The 19,910-nt window shown below is 44.5% G+C and overlaps 3 protein-coding genes across 6 annotated transcripts; all 3 read right to left on the bottom strand.

Moving 5' to 3' along the window:
- Positions 1–2,761: 2,761 nt before the first annotated feature.
- On the bottom strand, positions 2,762–9,095 carry marchf2 (membrane-associated ring finger (C3HC4) 2). Its single transcript, XM_030371902.1, has 5 exons — positions 8,877–9,095; positions 7,563–7,882; positions 6,732–6,927; positions 6,436–6,645; positions 2,762–5,518 (listed from the first exon to the last, which is right to left on the bottom strand). Exons 2-5 carry the CDS (start codon positions 7,742–7,744, stop codon positions 5,363–5,365), a joined length of 744 nt encoding a protein of 247 aa, XP_030227762.1. The 5' UTR covers positions 7,745–7,882; positions 8,877–9,095; the 3' UTR covers positions 2,762–5,362.
- An 874-nt stretch (positions 9,096–9,969) lies between these two features.
- On the bottom strand, positions 9,970–13,878 carry LOC115555203 (ras-related protein Rab-11B). Its single transcript, XM_030371903.1, has 5 exons — positions 13,732–13,878; positions 12,395–12,590; positions 11,742–11,935; positions 11,120–11,200; positions 9,970–11,022 (listed from the first exon to the last, which is right to left on the bottom strand). Exons 1-5 carry the CDS (start codon positions 13,769–13,771, stop codon positions 10,877–10,879), a joined length of 657 nt encoding a protein of 218 aa, XP_030227763.1. The 5' UTR covers positions 13,772–13,878; the 3' UTR covers positions 9,970–10,876.
- Positions 13,879–14,024: 146 nt separating this feature from the next.
- LOC115555199 (golgin subfamily A member 3) lies at positions 14,025–19,890 on the bottom strand. 4 transcript variants are annotated; one of them, XM_030371896.1, is made up of 15 exons: positions 19,584–19,883; positions 19,112–19,190; positions 18,913–19,013; positions 18,631–18,709; positions 18,435–18,532; positions 18,150–18,228; positions 17,948–18,051; positions 17,670–17,831; positions 16,986–17,189; positions 15,822–16,782; positions 15,619–15,727; positions 15,277–15,538; positions 14,944–15,098; positions 14,640–14,755; positions 14,025–14,129 (listed from the first exon to the last, which is right to left on the bottom strand). In XM_030371896.1, the coding sequence occupies exons 1-15, from the start codon at positions 19,620–19,622 to the stop codon at positions 14,089–14,091; spliced, it is 2,589 nt and encodes an 862-aa protein (XP_030227756.1). In that variant the 5' UTR covers positions 19,623–19,883; the 3' UTR covers positions 14,025–14,088. The 4 variants fall into 4 exon arrangements, 3 of the variants coding, with proteins under 3 accessions (XP_030227756.1, XP_030227757.1, XP_030227758.1); XR_003978843.1 differs by lacking the exons at positions 14,025–14,129; positions 14,640–14,755 and having other exon boundaries at positions 14,950–15,098; positions 15,277–15,542; positions 19,584–19,890; XM_030371897.1 differs by lacking the exons at positions 18,150–18,228; positions 18,435–18,532; positions 18,631–18,709; positions 18,913–19,013 and having other exon boundaries at positions 19,584–19,884.
- Between the last annotated feature and the right edge of the window lie 20 nt (positions 19,891–19,910).

The raw sequence follows: 19,910 nt of genomic DNA, 5'->3' as shown, positions 1-19,910 counted from the left end.
TGTTTTACATTGGTCGTCATGGAAAAAAAACATAAGGGGTAACACTGTCGTTTTTTATCAGTCGTCATGAAAAAAACGTAAGGGGTAACACTGTCGTTTTTTATTGGTTGTCATGAAAAAAAAAAAGGGAAATAATAGAAATAGACATACATTTTAATGTCATGTACATCCTCTTCATTGATGATTGATTATTGTGTATTGTCATCGCCTCAGTGGTGCAGTGGAGTGCACTCTGCCTAACCCAGGGGAGACTGCGGCTCAATTTCTGTGGAAATCACAATATCTTTAATTTTAAACGTAATGCTATCATGTCATATATAACTACAGACATTTTTAAATTAGAAATCTCAGTGGGAAGTGGAGAGAGCTGTGAGCTAACCCCCTGGAGACCGGGGTTCAAGTCCGGTTGATGTCATCTGATGGGAGACTCTTATCTCTATTTCATGCGAATTATAAAGTCAAGTATAACCATTGTGTTGACTTTATTCGGTGTCTTGATGGTGCATTGATAAGTTCGGAGGTTAACACTCAAAAAAGCTCTGGTTCGGATCCCCGAAAAAACGTCGACAGGGCTACTAATGTCGTTTTTTATTGGTCAACATGGAAAAAATCTGAGGGGTAACTGTCGTTTTTTATCGGCCGTCATGAAAAAAACATAAGGGGTAACACTGTCGATATTTATCAAATAAAACAGTGGGTAACACTTTTTTTTCTTTGGTCGTCATGAAAAAAAACACAAGGGGTAACACTGTCGTTTTTTATTGGTCGTCAGGAAAAAAAACATAAGGGGTAACACTGTCGTTTTTAATGGTCGTCATGAAAAAAAAACATAAGGGGTAACACTGTCGTTTTTCATTGGTCGTCATGAAAAAAAAACATAAGGGGTAACACTGTTGTTTTTTATTGGTCGTCATGAAAAAAAACATAAGGGGTAACACTGTTGTTTTTTATTGGTCGTCATGTAAAAAATCATAAGGGGTAACACTGTTGTTTTTTATTGGTCGTCATGAAAAAAAACATAAGGGGTAACACTTGTTTTTTATTGGTCGTCATGAAAAAAAATAAAGGGTAACACTGTTGTCTTCGTGAAATAAAATATAAGGGGTAACACTGTCGTTTTTTATTGGTCGTCATGAAAAAAAACCTAAGGGAAATAATAGAAATACACACATATATTTGAATGTCATGTATATCCTCTTTATTGATGATTGATTATTGTGTATTGTCATCACCTCAGTGGTGCAGTGGAGTGCACTCTGCCTAACCCACTGGAGACCGTGGCTCAATTTCTGTGGAAAACACAATATCTTTAATTTTAAACACAACGCTATCATGTCTATAGCACTGTCATATATAACCTCAGACATAATTATTTTATAAATCTCCGTGGGAAGTGGAGAGAGCTGTGAGCTAACCCCCTGGAGATCGATGTTCAAGTCCGGTTGATGTCTTATGTTGGAAGACTCGTGTCTCTATTTCATGCGAATTTTAAAGTCAAGCATAACCTTTGTGATGATTTTTTCCGGTGTCTTGCTGGTGCATTGTTAACTTTGGAGGTTAACACTCTAAAAAGCTCATGTTCGGATCCCCTCAAAAACGTAGACAGGGGTGCCACTGTCGTTATTTATTGGTCAACATGGAAAAAACATGAGGGGTAACTGTTGTTTTTTATCGGCCGTCATGAAATAAACATAAGGGATAACACTGTCAATATTTATCAAATAAAACATAGGGAGTAACACTGTTGTTTTTCTTTGGTCGTCATGAAAAGAAACATAAGGGGTAACACTTTTTTTTTATTGGTCGTCATGAAAAAAACATAAGGGGTAACACTGTCGTTTTTTATTGGTCGTCATGAAAAAAAACATAAGGGGTAACACTGTTGTTTTTTATTGGTCGTCATGAAAAAAAACATAAGGGGTAACACTGTTTTTTATTGGTCGTCATGAAAAAAAACATAAGGGGTAACACTGTTGTTTTTTATTGGTCGTCATGAAAAAAAACATAAGGGGTGACTGTTGTTTTTTATTGGTCCTCATGAAAAAAAACATAAGGTGTAATACTGTTGTTTTTTATTGGTCCTCATGAAAAAAAACATAAGGGGTAACACTGTTGTTTTTCTTTGGTCGTCATGAAAAAAAACATAAGGGGTGACACTGTTGTTTTTCTTTGGTTGTCATGAAAAAAAACACGCACACTGCCATTCTCGCGCACACACATACGCTACTCTCGTTATAGAAGCATAGTTTGTACTGAAGAATGCATGTTGATGATGATACACTTCATATCGCCTCCTTATACTTCCGGATCACGCCCCCGGGAGAAGTCTCGAGCATGCGCAGAACACAAAATCCGATCCGACCCGATGCATGCACACTTAATTCGACTAACAATCTTAATAATCCAATCATAGTTGGACTAACCCAATAATTCGATTTTCTTGAGGGTCATGTAAACGCACTGCAAACACAGGGCCTTTACGGTTGCAGCAGCACACTGAAACCATTCCAATATATCTTATTTGCAACTGTTGGGGCCGGGTCATGTTTACTTCATCTCGTGGTGGAAATTAACAGAAGAGGCTAAGACTTCTGTTTACCCAACGCTGTGCTGGGTGATAGAAGCTCCACACCCACACTAGTTAACAGACTCTCGAATAGGCACGCTATGTTCACCTCAAAGAGTTGGTGCAAGGACTCAGATGGGAGGGTGGTGGACTGGTGGTGGTTTGTGAAAAAGAAATTATGAGCCATGTACTGCCTCCCGTTATGAAGCATTGTCTTTTATTTGCGTTGCAAACATGTCTCTGTTGAATTGCAAATAACAGTAGTTGAGTGAAGACTTAACTCCCTCTTAACTGCACATCATAATACTTACTAACATGAATAATTTCAAACATAAATTACAAATGGATACATTGGTAACTCCCCCGCCCCCATAAAAACAGATGTACAAATATTCAAATTCAAATATCACACAAAAAAAACATGTTCCCTGTGATGTACAAAATTATAATTTGAAATCCCGATTTCTTTGTTGGAAATTCAAAGGATGCTCCTACTGGTTATCTCCACAGCGTTGGAGTCCGAGTGCCACAAACTGTGTTTAAAAAAAACATGACTCAACGGTTCTTTGGACAGAATACAACCCATGACTATTTTTTTCCAATTGCAATAGAAATAGAAATGAGAAAGCAGGTCTACGGCCCCTTGAGAGATGGTAGTTTGCATATATTGTAGACAACCTGTGTACACAGCCCACTGCAGAAGAGAGACTTAGTTTGGCTCTCTTGTGTGAGCAACTTGGTGTTCTGCTCCTTGTTGTACAATAAGTAGATGCACTCTATACAATCTTTACGTTCAAGTGTCGTATAGGCTAACCCGTATAGAGAATCTGCAAACAGCACTTTTTATCGATGCATGTATTGTCGCAATGCAAGGTTCTAATAGGATGCGTCCCTAACCAGTGGCTGATCACAGTAAACTCATGTCTATGTATAGCTGATTGACTCAGACCAACCACGCAGACAGAACCGCGCTGGCGTCTCTGAATGACAACAACATTCACCTCGTTGGCCAAACACAGGAATCAATCTACGGATGGGTTTCTGTGTTTGTGCAACAGGGTGTTGTGCTTTGGGGTTATACCTATTTAAAATCGCATTATTAATATATTATCACTCATACCCAATTCCCTTGTACCATAATGATTTAATAATTTAAAAAGTTTAAAGTGACCATCAACACTATAAAGCAAAGGAGAGGGGATAAGCAATCACATGTTTGCTGACAGTCAAGACATTTCTCCAAATACCTCTTCTCTTTTCTCAAAACATTGATTTGTTATTTTAACTCATTAATTGCATTAAGAAGCCTCTCCCATTTAGTTACTATACGATTGTTGCATAAGTATACATTTGTAGGTGGCAGTAACCACAGCAAACCACTTCCATAAATGGAATTGTCAGACTCACTTATCTACAAATTAGCAAAATGTTGTTCAAGCATGATTACAATAAAAAACAGAAAATATTATTTATACACATAAAAAATACCACATAAGAACAGTGTGCATAAACCTCAATGTTTGGCCTGGCTGCATCATGGACAAGAGTTCCTTTGGAACCTACGGGGGACACTTCATAATAGACACACTCATGAGAATGAACCACTACAATAAACATGACATCAAGTGAAGAACGGCACATTAGGAAGAACTTAAACGCTTAAACACCAACAGAGGGTCACCAATGAATTTAAATCCATCCAACACATGGAAAGTACTACAACAGAAACAAAAGCCGCTGGTTCTCGAGAAATGAGAAATAGCACCAGACTGCAGCAAATTAATATAAAATCTCTTCTTTTTTTCTTTTTTACAACACAATATCCAATGACTGGATAGATGAAGGCCATGTGCTGGAATCAGACAGAGCTGGTTGGGATTGATCAGGTCCCTTACATAGAAATATAATCCACTTTACACAATGAGCAACTGCTGCCACACGTAATAGGAGCTAATCAACAGTCTTGTCAAATGTGTATAATTCCTCTGTTAGTACTGTGAAAGCACATAAAAACACTTTGACACCAACGTGTCACAGCTGTGGCACTTTGGCGGCCTGTGCAAGAATAATAAATGCTCAAGAAGGATTTTCCTCTCAGCCCTAGTTGGTATAAAGTAATAAATAAAATAGAAAACGACTAGATAATAGCGGAAACCAGTGAGTAGGAGTGAGAGGCCATGCCTAGAAGCGCCTCTTCAACAGGACATCACGTTGAGAACCATCCAGCTCAGTGCTTTATTGTCTGGTCTCAGAAACGCCTTCTGAGGCCTGGACATACAAGCCTTTCGAATTTATATTCTCATCCCAAAGAAAAGGGATTGATATATTCCGATGAGATTAAGGGAAGTACCAAGGTTTTATCCCTCAGAATGAATCAGAGACGTTTTGGTGTGGCCTTGTTTTTTCCTGTGTAGACTAATGAAGGGCCAAATCACAAACTTTAAACATCATATATTTAAGGAAATCTTTTTGATGGTTGATTACTGAAAATAATTAGATTAGACAGGCCCTAGGCTCTTTGTGTTTGCAAGTCCTGTAAGTGTTGGAGAGCATTATTCAGTGCCTCAGCAAACGCTGTAGTAAAGGGCCAGAGAGTTTGACAGAGAAAGTGTTGCGGGCAACAATGAACTCAATGAAAAACAGCATGTACAAAAAAAAAGTGCTGATGGAATCGATGAATCGATGAAATAGTATTACACGTATCCACGAGTGCTTTTTGTTAAAAGTCCATCGGGGATTCCTCTCAAAAGCCTCAGGCATTACCATAGCGACATTACCTGTGCTCTCCACTCAATCTCATACGATGCTCTCGTCTGCAGACTTCAATAGTTTGGTTGACACCAGGGAATGCTGGGTAGTGTGGGAGCCCTTGGCATCGGGGAGGAGCAGTCGTACTTTCTGATTGGTTCTCCTCCATTCAGAGTAAAGCTGGCAGTGGTAGCGGAAGGACACCTGCCAAGGACAGACAGGGAGTGGACAGAGAGACGGCCAAAACTAAATGAGTTTCCGTCATTCGTTAATGTTCTACATCCTCTCAAGGAAACAGTGGTTACAGTGGGGCAGAGAAAACGGCAGTTTGTCCACTTCTGCTATTTAAAACTGAAGCAAGGGGACACAACAGTGCAAACAGACAGACAGACAGCAATCTCAACTCAGGTAGCATAAGTAGAAACCTCTTTATGTAGCACTGTTGTGACGTACGGCCGCAGAAAAGAGGAACAGCTCATATTAGCTGCAACCTTTTCCTTGACCAGTCATTTCTGTACAAGTCATATGTTTCCATAAGTCCGTTTGTTCAACAATGTGTCGAGCAATAACAGTCTACCAGAGCTCGCTTTCCATGCGGCAAGCAAGCCCGTAGACAGAACTTGCGCAACAGTACATGTTTAACACACCATCCAAAAAAAACAAGACCAATTTGAATCTCTCTTCTGAATAGTTTTTAACCAATGTAACCTATGGTTTATCGTCTGGATTATTGATTGGTGATAACAGAGAGAGTGCATAAAAGAGTACTTGTAACCGCAGTAACCGACCTATCTGGTTCTTAAGGAGTTCAGCTCTTTGTGGCTTCTTTTCAAGGTCTCGTACAGTGTATTGACGCACACGTCTAAAGGCTCAGTTATGGCTCCACGCAACGCAACGACCACGGCTGTTTTGGTTCTGCATCGGGTTTTAGTGGGCGGAGTAACCACAGCCCCTGCTACTGCGTCGCCTCGACTCAAGGTTACACATGTTGGGAGGCGCACATGACGTCGGGCCCTTGCGGTAGACGCAAGGACATAATAGTTCCCCGGACCCCCTTGCGTTGCGTCGACGTGGAACCATAATCAGCCCTCTACTTCCATACGAAGCCCGGCGTGACTTACGAGAGTCCAGAGGACGTAGATGGTGAAGAGGGCGATGGTGAGGGCAATGAGGCCCACCGCCTCCAGCCGGCTCTCCAGCTGAAGGTGGTCCTGAGCGCCCCTCAGGCACAGCCAGCCCGAGATGGCCGCCAGGGGTGTGATGAAGAGGAAGCACACCATGTCACAGAACAGGGTCCTCTTCTCGTTCCGGGGGCCGGGGTCCCGCAGCCACTGTGTGTGTGGGGGAACGGAAATGAGGAGGTTTGCAAAAGAGTCGTTCCGATACCGATACCAGTATGCGTCGGGCGGGGGGTTACCTCTGTGAGGGGGCGGGGCCGGCGCTCGATGGTGAACTCCGTGTGGCAGAGCTCGCAGTAGCTGGTGTTGGAGGCGGAGAGCCAGCGCTCCAGGCAGCTCTTGTGCACGGCGCCCAGGGTGCCCGTGCAGTCACAGGGGGACAGGAGGCTCTCGCCGGCGCCGCACTCGTGGCAGATGCGGCAGATGGGTCCGTCGCTGGGAGGGCGGAGCAGAGGCGCGCTCAGAATCAGTGACATTTTTAACCTGTGCTCCAGTACGTTTACCATGCCTTGAGTCCATAAGGGGGGGGCATGCCCAGAGAGCTGAGCCTACCTGAGACCACACTGACATGTTTGGTAAGCCATATAACGGCTGGGGTGAAAACCAGTAAACCATAAATAGTTTTTTACCATCAATTCAAAGTCCTTCAGTTACATTTACATTTACATTTAGGGCATTTTGCAGACGTTTTTTTTCCAAAGCAACTTGCAATAAGTACATTTGTCAGAAGAAGAGAAACAACCAGATATCTCTGTCGGTACAGTAAGGAGGTTCATAGAACCAAGTGCACAGCGCTAACAATCACTAGGTTAACCCATTTCCAGTATACAACAAAGCCAGCTAGGATAAGATGCTACACGATGCTACGTACAATGCAAAGTACTATTTTTAAGTGCTAGGACGTACAACACACAATATATGTGTAGATTAAGTGTGAGGACGTACAACAACATACAATAAAAGCGTAAGAAGGTTGTGGGGGTGGAGGGGGGGAGGTGAGGGGGGAGGCTATGCAGAGTCCAGGTGAACTAGTCTGAACACATGAATTCTGTTCCCAGCGTGAGCCTCACCTCTGTGAGACCGGAGGTTTGAGGACGATGGACGGCAGGCGGCCATCTTTGGCGGTGACCTGTGTGAAGTACTGGGCGGCCTGGCCGTCGCCGCACACCTCCTCCACGCCCTTGGACAGGGCGGCGTTCCCGGCGCAGTCGCACAGGGAGCCGGGCAGGTGACAGCATTCCCCCGTTGTCATGGTTACGGAAGTGGCACGCAGGTCCGGGGGGGTGTGTGTGTGTGGGGGGGGTTAGTCTCAGGGACGAGGGGTTGACGGTGGGGGAGAAGGAAGAAGGCACTTCTGCTCTCTCCCACGGGTTGGAAGGGTTAGGCCCAACTGAGCCAGAAAAATAAGTTGAGAGAATGAATACACGGCCCACACTGTCATTTTGATATCATGAGTTGAGACCGAATTGGCCAATTAAATATAAAATTACACATTACATGCATGTCCTCTTTCACAGCAAAAGCATATAAATAAATGGATAACAAACTAGCATGCTGCTCTTCTGTCTACATCTCATTTGATACAGTGCAACAACTAAGACGATCTTAGCCATTGGCACCCATGTGTTTTGCACTGTAACCATTCAGCAGCTCGGAGTCATAGTCATCAGCTAAGGCTTAAGGAATCTCTCATGTATCGCAAAGTCAGTCAGTCAAAGACTAGAGGTGCGGCCAAAGGAAAATGCCTGTCGCCCTTCAGATAACGCTGCGTGACAACAACAGATCCGTCGAATGGGATTTAAATAGCTGGTAGTGAGTCTGTGGGTATCGATATGAAAATGTGTATGGAGACCTCCACTTATTAGAGTGGATACATAAGGAACGGCAAACTACAGTGCTGTCACCCGTTTACAACATACTTCAACAATTGTAGTGAATGCGTTTAAAATGCAGTTAGACAGAAGTACATGAGTGTGTGTGTGTGTGTGTGTGTGTGTGTGTGTGTGTGTGTGTGTGTGTGTGTGTGTGTGTGTGTGTGTGTGTGTGTGTGTGTGTGTGTGTGTGTGTGTGTGTGTTTGACAGTCTGTGTGTGTGTGTTTGACAGACACGAGTGTGAATGCAACTTTAATGGCCAAATTGCAAAGCAGCACATCATGCATTCAAGTGTGTATTACGTCCCATGACTATGTACCTAGGCCGTAGATAGCTTGTTTTGGTCATTTTGCTTTCACATTTGCCATCAGTATATAATAGATAGACACACTCTAGTAATAGGTCATCCATGCCACAATCCTCTCAGCTGTGTTGTTAGCGCGTCGCCTGCTAGCGTTAGCAGGTAAGCTATGTGACTAAACTGGGTGGGGGGGAGAAATAGAAAAGATTACCTCGAATTTGGCTCCGTTTTCATTTTATCAGATGATGCGTCCGTGCAAATTGTACTACTTAAACATCACACATGGGTGATACCTGCCGTTGAGGCTATGTTGTTTAAACGCGTTTACTAAGATGGCTAACAACATGTCTAGCTTGTGCTCAGCTGACAATATACAACAGCAGGCAAGGTTCCGCTTTTCCTCAGACTCAGCAAAGTAGGTTTAACCGGGTTGTGGCAATCCAAGGGCCCGAGTGTATAGAGGGCGGGGCCGCTGGCCGTTGACAACCAATCCGAGCACCCCCCACCGTATGTTATGATTAGTGATTGGTTGGTAACGAAAAGAGGAGTCGCCCACTGTACGCACAGATCCTTGGATCTAGCAGTTACCCTTTAAGAAAATACTCCGAAGGGAGGGGGCATCGCCTGTCCTTCTGAGACGGAGCCAAACTAATGTTATTTATGGTCGAAGGGACAAGGAAAACTAAGGTATTGGCTAAAAAGTGGATATAGTGACTAACTGTGCTTTGTACCGTTCACCTTACGCGGTTTGTATATTTATTCTAGGGGAGCCCAAGCCATTCTGGGTGACCTAAACTTAAATCCTAGTAATGTTTCTAATTGCATGTTGGCTGAACATTTATGTTAAGTTAAAAGTTTCTTCCATTCCGTTTAAAAAGTTTGGTCAGTCACTCATAAGACACTAGCCGCTCCTCCACACCCCTAACCCAGTCTACATGGTCCCCACCTGTTGTGCCTGATTCCGCCTGAAGGAGTGGCATGCTATTGAAGGACAGCTGGGCATACAGGACCTCAACATGCACATGCCAAGCATTCTTAAGTCCGTAGAATTCCTAAGCTTTTAGAGGTGCTTCCCACGGAACTATTTGCATGGGAGTTTGTTATGAATATCATATGATATAAGGACCCAGCATTGTATTCCTTGGAACTTCTCTATAGGAACCTACTTGAAAGCGTTTCAATTATGATATGGCAGTAAGGTATATTGCCAATTGAACTGATTAGGAAAGAGGTGGAATAGTGATGTAGCTATTGTGTTGTTATTGTTACAAGAACGGTGGCTTGATGACAATAAAAGCATTGAGGAAGGGTAAAAGTTTTTAATATTAAACAAAATGATAAAAAAAAATGTTGAAAGACATGCGTATCTGTGATATCATCCCAATGTTTGCAGTAATCTAATCAACTTCTTTGGTATTTATGCAAACTCATGCTGTCAAAGAAAAAATTAAATAAACTATTGATGTATTTTGGCCAAACTCCAACCTATCACCTCAATCAAACTTAAGGACCCCGGCTGATACTCATTGTTGACCACACAACCTTGGCTCAAACTAAAGAAAGATAGCTCTAAAGCAAAGCTGCCCTGTTAAACGCCCAAGAACCCCAGCTACCGAGGTAAGTGAAGAACAAGAGAAAAGAGAAAACAATCAAATCCAGATTTGACAAAGATAGCATCACAATATCACCGCAATGGTTTCATTTCACAGAAAAAAAAAGAAACTTGCTAGTTGGAGTACAAAACGACAAATTCTTCGAGATATCTCGCCAGTCCAACCAAAGGACTAGGTCATACAATCAGTGTCGATGTACGCTCCTTTGATGAAAATGCTAAATGAAATGCAAGAAGAGCAAAGCAACGAGCCAACCAAAAACAGACGACACAAACAGAACTAGAACCAACAGTCAGTCGTGAACAACAGTCGAGGCCTCCAGATACTTTTTTTTTTCTTCACGTAGGAGGTACACACCGTAGGAGTCAGAACCCTCAGGAGCAGAACACAACTGTATGGAAGAAGGAGATTTCAGGGGGAGTCCATCGGCATATGATGATGTCGAGGTTGATGGTGGTGTTGATGATGGTGGTGTTGATTGTGGTTGTGGTGAAGTTAATGATGATGATGCTGAAAATAATGATGATGATGATGATGATGATGATGATGATGATGATGATGATGATGCTGAAGTAACTGATGACGGTGATGGACGCCGTCACAGGCTTTGGCAGCACGGGAGTTTGTTTCCCTTCAGACCGTCGGTGGTGGGAGGGACGCTGATGTCCACCACGTTGTTGCCCGGAGAATCGTCGTGCGAAGATCTGTCGGACATCTGCTTCTGTGACACGATGCGGTAGATCTCTGAACAGAGAGACGGAGGAGACGGGGTATGACATAGGAATGCAAGGCGTATAAATGCACATGGGAGAATATTGTTCGTATGGTTTATGCCTCCTACCTGTTAAAATGTTCTTAAACGCTTCTTCTACATTCGTAGAGTCCAAGGCGGAGGTTTCAATAAACGAGAGCGTGTTCTTTTCTGAGGTGGACAGAGACAAAAACACAGGTTCTGAGTTAACATTCACATTTACATTTAGGGCATTAAACCGATGCTTTTATGGAGTACATTGGTCAGAATAAATTGAAACAATATTACGCCGTCAGTACAATAAGGATTTTTATAGAACCAAGTACCGAGCACTAACAATCGCTCGGATAAAAGTGACATATTATACCACCAGGTGTGAGTGTGATTAGCCATTACGAGCTCTTTTGAAATTCTGCCGCTTCTGACCTCACAAGGGTGAGGTCAGAAGCGTCATAGATCTAGATGGTGCATCCATCTAGATCTATGACGGATAGATGAGCATCGTTTGCTACAGTCCACGGGCTAGGCTGGTAGACTAATCCTTCCAGCAAACACGCGCACTTGTGATTTCAGAAGAGGCCATTCTTCAGAACGGCTTGTAATGGCTAATCACACCGGGTGGTATAATATGTCACCTTTAACAACTCTTAAAAGTTCGTTCCTTGCTTCTTCTCAACACCACGCTTCTTGAGAAGGACCGCCGGCGCCTCACCTGAGAAGGCGTGGGCCTCGTCCGTGGGCACGGCCCGCAGGTGGCGCAGGTCGCTCTTGTTGCCCACCAGCATGATGACGATGTTGTTGTCGGCGTGGTCCCTCAGCTCCTTCAGCCAGCGCTCCACGTTCTCGTAGGTCAGGTGCTTGGCGATGTCGTACACCAGGAGAGCCCCCACCGCGCCCCGGTAGTACCTGCAGGCCAAGGAAGGAGTGAATATATGGAGCCATACATGGCCATAGCCAGGTTCCATTTTCTAGAGATAAAAATGAAATTAGAAACTGAATACAACCGTACACAAAATCAGCTGTACACAAAATCAACATTTCCGCGATGAGTAAATATTAATTCTTGATTCAGACACTTGTAACTGGGTGCCCCTCCCCCTAATTGAACACCTGCAACTGAAGCCCCCCCCCCCCCCCCCCATTAGCTATGATGCACTGCAGGCAAAAAGGAAATTGTTGAGAGAATGCCACAACAAAAAATAAATATTCACAAACATTGTGAAATTAATGACTCGTGACGTGACGAGCCCTTTTTAGAAATAATTTAAATGTGTATCTATTTGGACAATAAAGCAGTAGTCAAAAAAATTAATAAAAATAGAAATAGGAATAGTGTCCTCCCAAAAACGAACCAACCCGACTCACGCTGATGTGATTGCTCTGTAGCGCTCCTGGCCAGCTGTGTCCCAGATCTGAGCCTTGATCATCTTGCCGTCCACCTGGAGGCTGCGGGTGGCGAACTCCACCCCGATGGTGCTCTTACTCTCCAGGTTGAACTCATTCCTCGTGAAGCGGGAAAGCAGGTTGCTCTTCCCTACTCCTGAGTCACCGATTAGTACAACTAGAAGGAAAACACACAACATAAATATAACACTCACACACACAGGGCAATGACAAAATACACACAGGTGGCGCAGCAGCCAAATTAATACTGGGACATTGATGTTTGGCTCATCCTTTCAAAAACTCCTTGATGGTGCTGCTGGCCTACAGCTTTGAACCGTTGCTACACCTCATGCAGAAGAGTTATTCAACATCCAACGCGGAGCTGCCATCTGATGCACTCAACGGAAGTGGCAGGTCTTGCTCCATTGCGCTGCTGACTTGTTGATTGCAAGGATGTCTAAACATGTCTGCTCTCGGGCGTTGCGTCGGGCTCCTTCTTGATGATGTGCCAACTGTAGTTTCGCAACGTTTCCGCAATCAAAGCAAATATTAAGACGCTACCAAGGTAACATGGGCGTTAGTGTTGCAGCTGGTAGTCAAAGCATTGCAGCTGTACATGATCCCCCAACACATCGCTGCACTGAGGAACTCACAACAGATCGTACACAAAGTCGTTTACAAAGTGAGTGCATTGCTGTTGAAATTAAAGCCAGGTCGCATGACATCATTGACGTGTCTTAATGGCCCGTGGGGTTGACTACACCCACCTGACTCAAAACAAACGCGCACACACACACACAGTGTCAACAATAAACAACACAAGCAGGGATGGCTATGATGACATCAGTCGCAGTGTTCACATCTCAGTCCAGAGCATAGGAAGCGTATGTCCACCACATTGTTTCTGTAGGACCGACATCAATAAAACGCATGAAAACTGCCTCGATCAGCTGTGCGCTTAGCACCTATAATGCTAACGGGTTAGCCGCTGAGTCGCACTACTCATCTGACCATAGCGAATTCCATCAGTGTGACTTCATGCTACCTAGCACACACGTACTAATTGCGGACCCCGACCCCCCTCCTCGAAACACGTATGTTGTCAGGCAGCATCATTTGGTTACGATCAAATACCGTTGTCTGGTAAACTTTTTTTTTTAATGTAGACACGTATAATGTAAACCGTTCCGTTAGCTGCCAGTAGCGCTTAGCCAAGCCAGCTAGGAGACTTCCTCGCCCCGTACTGGTGACGGCTGTCACCTAACTTCACGTCCACCAAAAAGTTTGCATCGCTGCCCTATCTTTAAATGTCTTACCTTTGAAAAGATAGTCGTATTCGTCATCGCGGGCCCCCATTTTTCACGACAAGTTTGATAAAGGCCACTTCTGAACGGATAACGGACACTTCTGCCCTACCGCTGACTCCGGTCCACCGGTCACAGACAGTATGAGGAAGGAAGGCCACCCGGGATTATTGACAACCGATTCAACCAATTGGGACTCCCTGCCTCTTGACTGATCAATTCATTGACCAATCACAAGCAACTATGTGGCTTGTTTTCCATCATATTGTCTTTTCCATCTGGGAATTCAGAAAAAATAATAAAACTTAAGTGCAGTTGTTTCTTTATTACACATGTTTTTAGGTGTAACTTTCAGATGACGCGTAGGCCTTATGGCAGACGCATCTCGTTCATTGTCTTCTGGCGATCCACTGTAGGGCACAAAGGGGAAAGGATGTGGTCTTCATAAATTATAGAGTTATTTAGAACAAAACAAGTCTTAAACGCACATGATATTGGAAAGTCGCATAGGGGTTTTAGTGGATGCTTCCCTGTATTATTAATGCAGTTGATTGACAGGGATAACAGAAATTATCATAATTTCAGGCAAATTAGGGGGATTATGGCAAAATTACATTTGGCATCATCTTATTCGCCCCCATATTTCCGGGGGCGGCATGTGCCTCAGGAGGTAGATCAGGTTGTCTGGTAAGCGGAAGGTTGCTAGTTCGATCCCCATAGCTGAGTGTCGAGGTGTCCCTGAGCAAGAAACCTGACCCTAACTGCTCACGATAAATTGGCTGTCGCCTTGCATGGTTGACACCGCCGTCGGTGTGTGAATGTGTGCATGAATAGGTGAATGTTTGGCAATATTGTAAAGTGCTTTGAGTGGCCACCGGTTAGAAAAGCACTGTATAAATGCAGTTCATGATTGTACTTACTCGACTGCAGTGCCCTGAGCTTTTTCTGCACCTTTAGTAGATTCTGCAAGTATTCGGCAGGCTTCAGCTGAGTAAGGCAACAGGCCTCACCCTTTCCATCCATAGTCAAAGGTGTTCTGAAACAAATAAACAGGATCATTACTGATGGGGACAGACTCATGTGAACTGCCTTTACACCCTGTTTAAACTTTGGAACACAACACAAACAACTACGACTGAATATCAACCAGTTGTCGAGGCCGTCTCCCGTCCCCTTATTGACATTGATTCGACATTGTTTGATGCTAAATGGCAGCCGCATTACCCGTTGGACCATGGCGAAGACGGCCCTGTAGAATCACAGCTCGGGGCCGGTGGGTCGGCGGGGGGAGGGGGCGTGTCCCTCCACGCCGAGCGGGGCGGTCTACACGGGGAGTCGTCCCGGCGTCCCTCCCTCACACTGTGCCCGTGACCGTGTACCTGTCCACAGACCACACGCAGGAACACACGCAGGTCTGTTGCTAGTGCACACCACCGCAGATGGTTCCAAAATTCAAATCAGGGTGGTACTACTTGGGTCCGTTACTTAAACAGTCGAACACCACTGGTGTACTTCAATGCTCACCAGCTTCTGCCACTGTTTGGTTCTTTCCCATACCTTTGCCGACTCCATCTTTCTTTGCCCGTCGGTCAGGACGTGTTCATGGTCGACGGAACGCAGCGTTGCTTTCGGGGTGTCCGGTTTTACCCTCTGCTCAGCTTCTCTGGCGGTGGACTGTCCTCTTTCTGGCTCGCGTCCGTGGGTGCATTTCAGCAGGTCTACCTGTAGGTGGTGCTGGACCTCGGCGAGGTCCCTCTGTGTCATCCTGAGACACTGCAGGGCGCCTTCCTTCTCCTTGGTTTGAACGTGTAGCTCCTGTCTGTCTAACATGACACAGTTGTTTGTGAGGCCGCAACGCCGTTATAAATGACTCTACTACTACACGGCGGACGAGCAAACCTGAGGTCCAGGATGGTGTCTTGCAGCTCCCTCTCAACCACTGCAACCCCCTCCAGCTCTCTGTTTTGACTTGCTTGCGCCTTCAGCAACTTGGTGTTTAGCTCGGCCACTTCGTTCAGAGAGAAAGAGAAAGAGGGATGAAAGGCAATGAACTGGTTTAAATAAATAGGCGCAGAGTTCCTCAAGTTTTGACAAAAACCCACCGTGGGCTCGGAGCTCCTTCTGGGCGGCCGTTCCTTTGTTGGCGGCCTTGAGGAGCTGGTGTTGGAGCCGAGCCGTCTCCTGGGCGTAGCGGCTCTCCGTCCGGCTCCCGCTGTCCTGCAGCAGGGCCAGCCGCTCCTTGGTCAGCCTCAGCTCCAGGTCCAGCCTCTTGGCTCGGCTGCGATGCTCCTCCTCGCAGCCGACGAGAGAGCGGATCAGAACCTGAAGGCTCTCTCGGTCCTCCGTCTTGCCCCGCTCCAGGGCTCGCCGTTGAGCGGCGCCGCCGCTCGAGTGGCTCTCACTGGCCAGTAACGTGTCCTGCAGCGCCAGGGTTTTGTCTTCCAAGGAGCCCAGAGCCTCCTTCAGCCTCTCGGCCTCGGACTCCGCCACTGCGAGGGAGCCCCGGGTCGCTCGGACGGCCTCCTCGGCCGAGTTGAGTTTGAGCTGCAGAGAACGACACCTCTCCTCGGAGGTCCTCTGGCTCTGCCCGAGGCAGGCGGCCTTCTCTTCCGATGCTCTCAGGCTCTGCCTGAGTGACGAGACGCTCTCTTCAGAAGCCTTCAGGCTCCCCTCCAGGGAGGAGACCTTCTCCTCCGATTCATCCACCCTGCGTCTCAGGGCTTTGACCACCTCTTCTTCGGACGCTTGGTTCTTCTGCTGGAGCTCGATCTTCTGCTCGAGTTCGCCGACGCTGTGTCTGAGAGACTTTGCGTGCTCCTCGGCACCGAGGAGGCTGCGTCTCAGCGATTGGTTGTTGTCCTGTGAGGCCCTGTGTGCAGCTTGCAGATCGAGTCCTCTCTGCTTTGTCAGTTCCATGTCCTGCTCTGCAGACTGTAGGGTCGACTTGCAGCTGCTCAGGGTCTTCTGCAGAATCTGAGCTTTGTCGGTGCTTTCCAGTAGATACCGCTGCAGTGAGATGACCTGCCTCTCGGATTCACTTAGCTTTCCCTCCATCAAAATCACCTTTTATATTGGAATTACGGATGGAGGGAAAGGGTTATCACAACGTCTAACATGCAGCGTTGATTAATGGTGCAATAAGGCAAGAATAGTCTGTGTCCACCATGATTCGGTGCGTACAAAAATCAAATTGACGTTTAAAGTAACAACATTGTCAACAATGAATGGTTTTTCAATATCCATGCCGCATCATAAACAGTTAGTACCCTGTCCTGTTGGTGTCTGATGTTCTGGTGCAAAGTGTACTGGGCTCCCTTGTTCTCATGCTCGACTGACTGGAGGGAGGAGTGAAGGCCGCTGACCACCGTCTGGTGTCTGCTCTGAGCGTCGTTCAGCTCCAGCTTCAGGGCTTCGTTCTCAGACAACAAGCACGTCCGGTCGGCGGCAATCAGGTAGCTCTGAAGGTCTTCCTGTTTGGTCCGGCGGTAGATGTCAGCGTGAAAAGGAGCGGCAGAACAAAATGTTTTATAATGTTAAGGGGTTTGTTGGCTGTCACACGACAGGTGTATATTATATATAGGTCATGTACAACTACATTGAGGGGCCTTTAGCAGACGCTTTCATCCAAACAGACTTACAATAAGTACATTAGTCAGAAGAAAGATAAACAACGATATATCGCTGTCGGTACAGTAAGGATGTTCATAGAACCAAGTACTAACAATTGTTAGGTTTATCCATTCCCCTTATACAACAAAGATAGCTTGGATAAGATGCTACACAACTAAGTACTATTTTCAGGAGCAAGGACACACAACAAACAATAAGTGTGTACGTAGAGTGACAGGAAGTACACCATACAATAAGTGTGTAATAGGGGTGTGGTGTAGGGGTTAGGGGGGGAGGCTATGCAGAGAAAATAGTTTTAGCGAATTTTAATCCTTACAAACCATATTTTTGCTAAAGCCGATCTTTAGAAGGAGCTCTTGCAGGGTTGGGACATGGAGGATTACATGTCTGGTCTGCTGGTACCTCTTAAGCTCTTTCTCGTCCATGTCATTGTAGCTGACCACAACGTTAGTGGCTTGCTGATGAAGTTTTTCTAAAAATGGCTGAAAACATTATCATTTTCTCGAAAAGAGAATACGTTTAAATACTGATGAATATTACACCAAACTGTAAACAATCATCATGACAAAATCAAAGTGTTATCAAAGTGCGAACTCACCTCGACTTTAGTCTGGAGGAAATGTTCTTGAACCATCTCGTCTACTACTTCACCAAAGTCGATCTCATCGTGCAGTTTTGTTAAAAATATACTAGTTTCTGAACCTGAATTATGATTTGGTTAAAACAGAACCAACAACTCCCAAAACCAATAAATAAGATGGTACCATTTGCATGCCTTAAACAACATCCATATTTCTCACCGTTTAGCCCACTTGCCACACCTGAGCACCTGCTACCGTTATGTCCAAGGCACTCATGACTGATGGGATTCCCGTGCCCCTGGAAATAAAGGGAGGCATAATAGTAGTAATACATTCAACTTATAAAACGCTTTTCTAAATACTCAGACGCTTTACACTAGAGTGAACACATAATAAAATAATTTAATAAGAACGTAGGCCTATACAAGCAAAAAGATAAAAATATTAAATAGGATAACATAAAATAGGTAGCTAAAACTAGGACTAGTCAAAGTGCGAACTCACCTTGACTTTAGTCTGGAGGACGCGTTCTTGAACCCTCTCATCTACCGCACCAAAGTCGATCTCATCGTGCAGTTTTGTTGAAAATATCGTTTCTGAACCTGAATTGTGATTTGGTTAAAGCAGAACAAACAACTCCCAAAACCAATAAATGAGATGGTATCATTTGCATGCGTTAAACAACATCAATATTTCTCACCGTTTAGCCTACTTTCCACACTTGAGCACCTGCTACCGTTATGTCCAAGGCACTCATGGCTGATGGGATTCACGTGCCCCTTGAAATAAAGGGAGGCATAATAATGATAATACATAACTTATATAACGCTTTTCTAAATACTCAGACGCTTTACAGAGTGAACACAAAATAAAATCATTTAATTAGAACGTAGGCCTATATAAGCAAAAAGATTAAAAAAGATTAAATAGGATAACATAAAATAGGTAGCTAAAACTAGGACTAGTCAAAGTGCGAACTCACCTTGACTTTAGTCTGGAGGACGCGTTCTTGAACCCTCTCATCTACCTCACCGAAGTCGATCTCATCGTGCAGTTTTGTTAAAAATATACTCGTTTCTGAACCTGAATTATGATTTGGTTAAAACAGAACAAACAACTCCCAAAACCACTAAATGAGATGGTACCATTTGAATGCGTTAAACAACATCAATATTTCTCACCGTTTAGCCCACTTGCCACACTTGAGCACCTGCTACCGTTATGTCCAAGGCACTCATGGCTGATGGGATTCCCGTGCCCCTTGAAATAAAGAGAGGCATAATAATAATAATAATAATAATAATAATAATAATAATAATAATAATAATAATAATAATAATAATAGGCTACATTCAACTTATATAGGCCTACCGCTTTTCTAAATTCTCAGACGCTTTACAGAGTGAACACAAAATAAAATCATTTAATTAGAACGTAGGCCTATGTAAGCACAAAGAAAAAATATATATGAAATAGGATAACATAAAATATGTAGCTAAAACTAGGACTAGTTAAGAGGAGGAAGGGGAGATAAGGGGAGGAAGTTATGTGGTGAAAGCGATCTTGAAAAGGTGGGTTTTGAGGGCACGTTTAAATGATGGGTGTGTATGGACTAAAATAATCACACCAATTGATTGACATTGATCGACATACCTTGACGGGCAGGCTGTCTTGTTCTAAATGATCCCTCATTTTCTGGAGGACAGACGATATCGTAAAAGTTTCAAAGCCATTTGGCGAAACTTTCCAAGTATTTGTAGAATTTATCCGTTAGCATTCTCATTTAAATGTGTTGACAGTTTGTTATTTATTCTCCTTGGAAACATGCTTTAAGAGGCCCTCACAGTAGGGAGCGTTCTCTGATACGTAATCGCTTTAGTTGTCTCGGCTAGGGCGGGAGGTTTGTTATCCTCGTGAGAACAGCGTGATCTCGCGAGGAGTTCACATTCAGTTTATATACCCAGACCTTCTTTAATATGT

Source organism: Gadus morhua, chromosome 12, assembly GCF_902167405.1.
Source record: "Gadus morhua chromosome 12, gadMor3.0, whole genome shotgun sequence".
In the NCBI taxonomy this organism is placed as follows: Eukaryota; Metazoa; Chordata; class Actinopteri; order Gadiformes; family Gadidae; genus Gadus; species Gadus morhua.
This window is presented reverse-complemented; position numbering and strand designations above follow the sequence as displayed.

Excerpts from the sequence above, each read along its gene's own strand:
- marchf2 (XM_030371902.1), bottom strand. The coding sequence starts at position 7,744 with ATGACAACGGGGGAATGCTGTCACCTGCCCGGCTCCCTGTGCGACTGC. Across the intron at positions 6,928-7,562 it reads AAACCTCCGGTCTCACAGAG|CGACGGACCCATCTGCCGCA; the intron begins GTGAGGCTCACG and ends CCGCCCTCCCAG. Across the intron at positions 6,646-6,731 it reads GGCCCCGCCCCCTCACAGAG|TGGCTGCGGGACCCCGGCCC; the intron begins GTAACCCCCCGC and ends CCACACACACAG.
- LOC115555203 (XM_030371903.1), bottom strand. The coding sequence starts at position 13,771 with ATGGGGGCCCGCGATGACGAATACGACTATCTTTTCAAAG. Across the intron at positions 11,936-12,394 it reads TACAGAGCAATCACATCAGC|GTACTACCGGGGCGCGGTGG; the intron begins GTGAGTCGGGTT and ends CTTGGCCTGCAG. Across the intron at positions 11,023-11,119 it reads GTTTAAGAACATTTTAACAG|AGATCTACCGCATCGTGTCA; the intron begins GTAGGAGGCATA and ends CTCTCTGTTCAG.
- LOC115555199 (XM_030371896.1), bottom strand. The coding sequence starts at position 19,622 with ATGAGGGATCATTTAGAACAAGACAGCCTGCCCGTCAAG. Across the intron at positions 18,052-18,149 it reads TGTGGCAAGTGGGCTAAACG|GTTCAGAAACTAGTATATTT; the intron begins GTGAGAAATATG and ends ATCATAATTCAG. Across the intron at positions 15,728-15,821 it reads GAAGGAGCTCCGAGCCCACG|TGGCCGAGCTAAACACCAAG; the intron begins GTGGGTTTTTGT and ends CTCTGAACGAAG.